This window comes from Columba livia, chromosome 2, assembly GCF_036013475.1.
Source record: "Columba livia isolate bColLiv1 breed racing homer chromosome 2, bColLiv1.pat.W.v2, whole genome shotgun sequence".
Classification (NCBI taxonomy): Eukaryota; Metazoa; Chordata; class Aves; order Columbiformes; family Columbidae; genus Columba; species Columba livia.
In genome coordinates, this window is record NC_088603.1 from 119,860,414 (window position 1) to 119,869,469 (window position 9,056).

Sequence of the window (9,056 nt, forward strand, 5' to 3'; positions counted from 1 at the left end):
GTCTACCTTGAAATAGGAATAATATTTAATGGCAAATAATGATCTAGCATTTGCTGAACCTCAAAAAGCTTGTCTCTGCAGTCAAGTTAACTTCTGCATTGCATCATTACTATCAGTAACAGTAAACCAATGGGACCTTTAGAGGTTGTTCTGACACTTCACCCATTTTCCTTTAAGGTCCATTGAGCAATGAATCTTCCCAATGTGTTCCTGCTTCAGAAACACCTGTGATAACTGCTGGTAGCATTTGTACTAATGCACTGTGAAAATACAGTGTCCAGGAGCTGTAATTGTGATAGTAAGGACTTTCAGCTAGTAGGATTACCTAATTGTCCCGAACAATTCTCGAAGTGTAATATTTGTTTTAATAAGCTTGTCCTGTTGAGGCATAGGGGGAAATGAAGTCCTTCTACAGGTAACACACAGAATCAATATAGCGGGTATTTCGATGTTCCACTACATATTTATTCTCTCATCTTAAACTTTACTTTTATTTTATAGCACCAAAAGGATAAACAATATTATATTAATACAAGAGTGTTAACTGAAAATTAACCTAATTTGAATGGCTGATAGTTCTTATTTTGAAATAGCTTCAATAATTCCTTGTTTCCTCAGAAATACCATTTTTTTCCTATCTATAATACATTTGAAACTGAGGAGGAGGGGGAGGTAGGAACCTTTGTCGTAGTGATAAAATTGCCCTTCTCCCAATATTTAAAAATGAAAATGTCTCTAAACAGATTTATTTAAGTAGACACAGATGGCAGGTTTGTGAAACTTGGCATAAACTTTATCTTCTTTATGGAGAATTGACAGTTAGGGGATTTTAAAGAAACTCATGGGATATTAAAAATTCATTTCTGAGCTTGTCCGAAGGACATCTGCTCAGGTTGTAAGAGAACTAAAACAAGATCCACTCATTTAGTACATCACTGGACGCTCTACACATGCAGCTGTCTGCTTTCAGTCAGTTGTTGCCTCTCGCACATGAGTATTTTTGAATGCCTCCATGAATTATGTGAAGCAGTATCTACCAGGAAACCTCAAGAGGCACAAAATTGCAGTTTAATACCATTTTGAGAAATTTAGCAATTTCTGTTGAATTTACATTATAAATATTCTTCTAAACAAAAAAGCAAAATCCATGGCACTACATAGCCTGAAAATACCAGTGCTGGACAGAAAGACAAATAGAATATAACACAGATATCTATGAATGTTTTCACATTATAATGAAGAAATCTGTGTAGGCAGTGAATCAAAGCAGAAAGATGGCAGCTCTGCACCACCACCCCTACACTCAAATGTATTCAAACACCTCAGTATTTTCTTTCAAATATAACATATAGTGATTGATTAAATGCCAAATCCAAAAACGCATACTGAAGACAACCTAAAAAAGATTGATCAGAAGAAGTCAATTATACACAAAGGAGCAAATTTATATATATATATATATATATTAAAAAAAAAAAAAAACAAACTAGTTTTTATTTATTTCCTCTGTAGTGGTGTCTAAAAGACTCCCAGCTATTCTAATCACATGCTAAACACCTATAAAGAAATGTCAATTAAAGAAGAAAAATAAGGAATTTTATAACTAATAAATTTAAAACATGGAGTCTGTTCCTTTTCTTTTCCTGTCCAATGATGGTCTCCATCCCAATGAAAAAGGATCCAGAATATCACTGTGTGATAGTAACACCTTTTGAATATGTGACATGATGAAGTAATGTAACATATGTGGAACTCAACATTACTGATTTCTGTGGATATATTTCATACACAGTAGTAGTCCAAAGATTCGTAGACTCTTATGACGCAGTCTTCAAATTCCTGTCTAAATTAAACCTACGAAAGTGCCAGATTTATATTAACCTGGGGAAAAAAAAAATATATGGTGTAATTTTCTTTCCCCTTTAGCAGGTAGGATGTCATATTTCTACAGAGACAGTTAACTCAGAAATTTATCCATCTTAGTCGCTGAACAATTAATTACCAAATAGAGATACTTTAGTGTCTAAATCCCTATAATGGAAAATTGACAGGAACATCAGCAGAATTACATCAAACTATTAAAATTATTTCTCTTTGAATAGGAGTTTGTGCCTGGCTATATGTTTGTGTTCTTTTGTTTCATGTTTAATCTTTTTGTTTTCACTTCCAGGAACTGGAGTTTTCCAACTTGTTTGCAGTCCTTCACTGTATCCACTCATTCTTTGCAGCCAAAGTGGCTTGTTTGGACCCTTTGTACGTAGGCAGTCAAGCCACAGCTTCTGCTGCTCCCACAACTTCTGGTACTGGCAAATTAAAGTATGTTACTTGATATCTCACAGTACAGCACTGCCACTTAACAAGACATAACAATGTATAAATATTCATAAGATGTAGACCTTTGGCGAACCATGCACATGGAAAGCAGTCCGGGAGGCGAGACATCTTGCAGCATCAGCAGATAAATGGTCACGTGGGATCATAAATTCATCTCTGCTCTGCAAGACATCGGTAAATAATCCTACTCAAAACCCCAGAATAAGATTGATATGCTTTTAGTATGATCTGTTTGTACTTACATAGTGTTTTAAGCAACACTGGAAGCAAAGGGATAAATGACAAAATGAAGCACTTCAGTATTTAATAAAATTTTCAAATTGCTATAATAATACACAAATAGAATTGTCATTTTCCTGTTTTCAGATGTTTTTTTATGACTATATGCTAAACTCTGAGTATGAACCTATTACCCTGTCATTACATTATAAATGACATAAGAGCAAGCAACAGCATATAGTACATGGTGATAAGGAGATAAGCATGAAAAGGCCTTTGTGTAAGTATCCCCTCAAATAAGAAAGCACTTTAAGCACTGTTGTAAATCCATACTTGTGTCCTTACGTGGAGTCATGCTGCTTTTTCATTTTTGTTCCTTTAGTCTAATAATAACAACAACAAAGGTATAGCCATATTGGACTGATACATTAAATTAAAAAAAAGCCACAAAAAGCAAAACATCTTCCCACGAGTAAGTCCCTCTTCTTCAAGTAAATATTGTGATATGAGTTTAACTGCAAATTAAGTGCAAGTGTACAAAGTATCATGTCTGATATTTACTTCCTCCCTTTGTCAAAAATTATTTTCTGTAAATCTAATGGTCTTTTCTACACCAGACTTGACAGACAGAATCCATCTGGTACACTGTTTCCATGTTTAACCTTGATTTGACATCATAACTAGAACCTCTGTTCCACTCAGGCTCCAAATAGACAACCTATGTTATGCTTGAAAAATTAGTCCACCCTTTGAAGTCTTAATAGTTGCTTTTTAAATGTATATTCTTAGTAAAAGACAGGAATAAATTAAATAATCTGTAAAGAATAGATGACAGAATGCATAATGTCTTTGTATGTTGAGAATATTACATCACTCTGAACCACATACTAGTTCCAGAGTATCATTTAATTATGAAAGCTGACAGACTTGTAAATTTAAAATTAATAAGTTTATGTAAATATCATTTTTCAAAATAATTTAATTTTGTGCTATTGCACACATCAGTGAAGATTTTAAAAGTAGTGGGAACGTGTGGGAAACAACAGAAAAGATGAGGGATTTTTTTTTGCCAGACAGCATAAGAGAACCTAAAAAACTGCAGGAAGAACAGTCATTGCAGTTACCATGTATGTATGACATTTTAAATAGTACTTTGTGGGGTTTCTGTTTATTATATTGAAATCAATACTAACTTTTTTATTTTTTTTCCACTTATATTTGTTATAAAAGCACATAGCATGTAAAGGTTATGTACACCATCTGCCTTGTTTACCAGAAAGACTAATTCTGTCACATTCTTTTCTACATATCAAGATAATTAAAACTTCAAAAATTAAGCCAGAGGAAAGCTTTTTCAAAATGGCAACTATTCAAGATGCAACACAGGGGCAAAAGATGAATGAACTGTAGAGGCAAATCATGTCTCTGTTTTTTTGCTTTGCATTAGAAACATTTGCATTTATGTGTGTGAGAATACCCTTGCCTTGAAGTATAGCTTGTTTCACTTGATACTAGTTCCAAATAACCTGAAAATATACTTTCTGGGGACCATTTTGTCAGTTGCAAATGACTGTCAGTACAAGCTTACTTCTTATTAGTACACTACCAAGGGTTACATATTTATTTTCTGTGCTAAATACAATGAAATGATGTTGTAATCCAGCTACTAAATGTTTTAAGTATCATAAAAATCCAACATTTTTATAGACATCATCATGTGTTTGTTTATACAAATTGCCCCTAAATAAGTAGGTCACATTCTAGTCTCTAAATGACATATAAAACTACTGTGGCTGTCGAGGTGATCTCAAATTTGTTCCTGGGAGAGTACAAACCCCAGATATTTTGAATCCAAAGCTACAAGTCTAAGAGGTTTAAAGATGGTAACTCAGGCACTGTGTCCTTGTCAAGAAAGCATATACTGGAAATACAGTGCAGAGCACTGACAATGCTGAAAACAGAATCTCAGTATCTGTTAATGACACCTCTCCTTCTCTGTGCCCCCGAATAAATCTCCTTCCTTTCAGTGTGTTGCTGTGAACACGGTGTTGACATGTGCTAACATCTCAGTAAATACTCTGCTGACAATAGCAGAATCTAAAACTAATCAGCTGCTAGTTTAATGTGTTTCCTTCAGCTGTTCATGTTATATGCACAGTTGTACCACTGAAACTGAGTTGTTTAGGGAACATTTTTTGATGTGCTTAAATGAGCACAACATTTACCAAAGCTGACAGAAAGTATGTCATTGTAAATTGCTGTAGATTAAGGGATTCCATTATATGAAAAAACCCCACTCCAAATTAAAAAAAAAAAAAAAAAAAAAAAAAAGTCACTCTTGTGCAGAATGGAACTAATGTCATGAAATTTTGGGACTCTACCACAGTATCCTAGAAATCTCAGTCATGTATTCTGTTTGTAGAAGTGCTGAATTCATCAAAGAGACTTTTGTAACCGGGCATTAAACAAGTAACATTTAAGAAACAAACATTAGCCTGTAAATTGATTTTTTGTTTTTGTTTTTCTAAACCCCTACATTTCAAAGAGATAAACTGGTGGGTATAATCAATACTTTTATTTTCAATAAGATAGAAGTGTTGTTGTGAGAATAGCCTTGACTGCAGATCAATGCTGGTTTGCAAATGCAACAGGGGTTAGTGCACTGACCTTTCAGAATATTCAGAGGTGACTCTGCATCCAGGCTTGCCCTTTTAGAGCAAGTTGGTCACAATTTCAGTCTTGAACCAAAGAGGGAAAATTTTAAACTCTGTGTTATGACTATTCTTGAAATAGCAAAATATAATTTATAAACATATTAAATGGCTATATTTTCATTTAAATACCTATAGGAGATTCCCATTTAAAGCATAGTGAACTTCATATACATATGTCAAAACCCAGGCTTTATGCTGCAGTTTCTCATTTCACATGTGACATATAACAAATACAAGCATTTTGTAAGTCAACACGGCCCAGTGACAATGAAATAACTCAAATGTGATGAAGTATCAGCTTTTGCTAACAATATGTATGCAAATGAAAGTAAATTTCTTAACAAAAAAGAGCAAACCAATTCATAGCATAAAATGTAATTTGTTCTTTTTATGTCACAATACTCTTAAGTTTAATAAAAAAATATCTTTATAGTACTGTGCCTATTGAAGTGATGTTATATAGTATACCAAAAATATGTACTCTTAAGTATAACTAAATATATTTCGTTTGATTTGCTTTGCTTTATGATGGAAATTTTAGATAATCTGACCTTCACAGAACTAAGCATATGCTAGGTTATACTGTTAGCATAATTTTATTATGAAAGTGTTGCAGATTTGAATACATGTTATTCTCGATTTCATCAGTGAATGACTATGTTTCATTTTCTACACATGTTTAAAAGTACAGTTCTAGATTTTCAAAAGAGCTTTGCATTCCAGTAGAATGAAAGCACCTTTATACTAAAAATCAGGATATTTTTAAATGTTGGCCATTTTATTTTGTTAATTAAGTGCAGCAAGAAGTTTATGGAGACAAACTGGTTGTAAGTGGGTTATTTTTTAAAACCAATAATTAGAAGTTCTGTCTGTTCAAACTAGAAATCATAAGAATGCAAACCAATAATATGCATATCCATATGCTTTGAGATGAGAATCATGACAAATATTATTTTCCAAATTATTTCTTGATTCCACATGAATCCATTTATTTACTTTGTGTACATAGACTTAATCAGAACACTTCAAAGTGGATGGTTAAACATGAGTAGGTAGTTGTCAACACTGCAGCCTATTACTTTAAATGTGATTTGGTTTATTCAATACCTTAAGAAGTTTCTTACATCAAACAAAATAATAATATTTTTTTTAAAAAAGGCTGAAGAACTTGTGAATGTACAGTTGCTACCCTTAGAAATTCAACAGTTTTGCTCCATATTGTCTAAGTATCCTCAAGTATTCCCTATGCCAATAAGAAAGACTGATTTTCATTCTGGTATGGCAACTCCAAAGGAACCTTTTGGAAAATGCAATTTTATTAATATTAAAAACTGTTCCTTGTATTGCAATTTCCATTTCCATACAGGGTGTTGTCCCTGAAAAAGCATAGTAAAGGAAAAAAGTTTACGCTCATATTAAAATGTTCAACCTCAAACAATTTTGAGTCCATACTTTGAACTCACACCTCTGACCATTGCTGCGTGATGGGAAACATGAGAGACTCAAGCTCCCGAAATTTAAATGTCTGTCTTAGATGCCTAAAGTAGCACTTGTGTCTCTCAAAAGGGAAATACAAGGCAGGAATATAGTTTGGGATCACTGAAGGTTTGTGCATGTGTATGTGTCTCTAAGGAGACATGCTTCTGCGTTAGTGTTTTTATCTTATCAGGAATGTGCTTTTGAAGCCAGACTCCTGCCTGCTGCCACTCACTGTGTTGTTCTTCATATCACAGAGCAGTCTTTAAGCACATGAACGTGCTTTTTAGGATAAAACTGAGTGACCATCACACCTATATGAGTTCCATGTCCTGGTGTGATTTCAGACCATGTGGCCCAACTGAAATGTGTCCAGAGGAAGAAACCCTCTGACATGCATTAGCTCCTCACGACAGCTCTTTCTGTCTCTGCAGTAGTTGCTGCTTATACAAAGTGAGTGCTTGAAGGACCCTAGAAAGCTGACCCTCTTAGTGTATCCCACCAGAGCTTGGTGCCTGAATGGGTATGCTGCACTGTGGCAAGGGACAGAATGAGGCTAACAAGGCTGATGAGTGCCCAGGACAGGTTATTCTACATCACCTTTTTCCCTTGCCACATCAGGACAATATTGACTGCAAGGAGCCTACTCCATGCTAGTCAGCCCTCTTCCTGCTGCATCTCTCTCCCCAACTGCAGCAAACACATACCTGAATATTTGCTCTGCGGTCCCCAAGCTCACCTCCATCTTTCCTCAGCCCCTTTGCTCAGACAGGCACCAAAACTGTATTCTCAGCTACATAACAAAGCCTCTAAATCTCTTACACAGTCAGAGGACAGTATTAAGAATTATGGTAAGGGCATCCATGTGCAAGAGTGCTTAAGTGTGCGATTAACGTTCAGGTTAAAGCAAGTGAAGTTGTATCTGAGCTTAAGTGCTTTCCTGACTTGGAAGGTTCTTAAGTGCAATTTCAGTACTAAGGTCTGTAGTGACAACACATTTCTATTTGCTTGGCTCCATTTTCAGGAAGTTTAGCAAAAGTTCATATTCTGTTGGAATCATGAAGCATAGGAATACTGAAATAAAAATAAATTTCTGTTTTAATTCTGTATATTATTACAGTACATTTCATAATCTGTTAAAATACATTGAACAGTGTAAAACTAAATGCTTTCATTTGCAAAACCTAGTCAGTTTTCCCTATGGTACACATGACTTCCACTTTCAACAACTTTCTCCACAAGAATCCTAACTAAATACAATAGAAATTCTTTTATTATTCAGTATATACTAATATATAATGCATAGAGTGTGTGTGTGTATGTGTGTGTGTGTGTGTGTGTATATTAGTATATACTAATGAAGATATTCAGTATATATTAGTGAAAGATACATATTAGGCACAACTATAAAACAGAAGCATAAATCCATGAAGCTTTACATTTAGGAACTTAATCGTATAATACTATAAAGAAAAACATGTATATTAGTTGAAGAAATTGCTATTTTTGCAGGCTATGCACAATCTGGATATACAATAGTAAACTGATAAACATTAACTGATTTACTATTTCATACCTCCAGAAACTCTGATTTTTTAATTATTCTTATCCCTTTAGCATATTTGCAATATATGTCATAAGTTTTAATTTGTTATGGATAAAAATGACTGAAAAAATGTAATAGAAAGTGCTATATATTTTATAAATATTAAAAATTTAAGAAAAAACTATTCCAACTATTTATTTCATTTTTAGTTATGGTTTTGTGGTTGTTTGTAATATGTATTTGTAACAAACATGTCACTTAGTTGTTTAAGCTCATTAATGTACCACTAATAAAATGCTATCTTCTGTTTTGTTTTTGTTATGTTTTGTTTTGTTTCTTTTTGTAATGGAACATAACAGAAAAAATAGAAAATAAATATTTTTTAACTAATTTTTCGCATTTAGTCATACAGTGTATGAATTTACACCATTGAAAGCCAAGTGTGAGAGATTCAACTGTTTATTTAACAGAAATAATGATGATTCCTTACTTGTATCCTCGTTTCCACAGGCCATGTCACACACTTAAGTTCTGACTAGGTTTTTGGAAATATCCACCTCTCCCCTGGCTTAGAAGCTCACCTGCAACCTATTTTTACCACGCAATCACCAGATTATTTTACCATTGACATTTATTGCTTAGTGTTGGTTGGAATGAACTTGGGCCTGATATTTCAGGGCTTGAAGGTATTTTTGGTACATCTTTGCAATCAAACAACTTTCTAAACGGTGCTTCAACTACGAGAACAAAACCTCTTTGATGAGTTC

At 33.9% G+C, this 9,056-nt stretch overlaps 1 protein-coding gene across 8 annotated transcripts in view; it reads left to right on the forward strand.

Moving 5' to 3' along the window:
- Positions 1–8,599, forward strand: part of SNTG1 (syntrophin gamma 1) — a 347,784-nt gene extending 339,185 nt beyond the window's left edge. For all 8 annotated transcript variants that reach the window (XM_065053503.1, XM_065053506.1, XM_065053502.1 and 5 more), the window contains one exon: positions 2,171–8,599. In XM_065053503.1, coding sequence (XP_064909575.1) covers positions 2,171–2,329 — 159 coding nt within the window. In that variant the 3' untranslated portion in view covers positions 2,330–8,599. The remainder of the gene's footprint in view (positions 1–2,170) is intronic.
- The last annotated feature ends 457 nt before the right edge of the window (positions 8,600–9,056 follow it).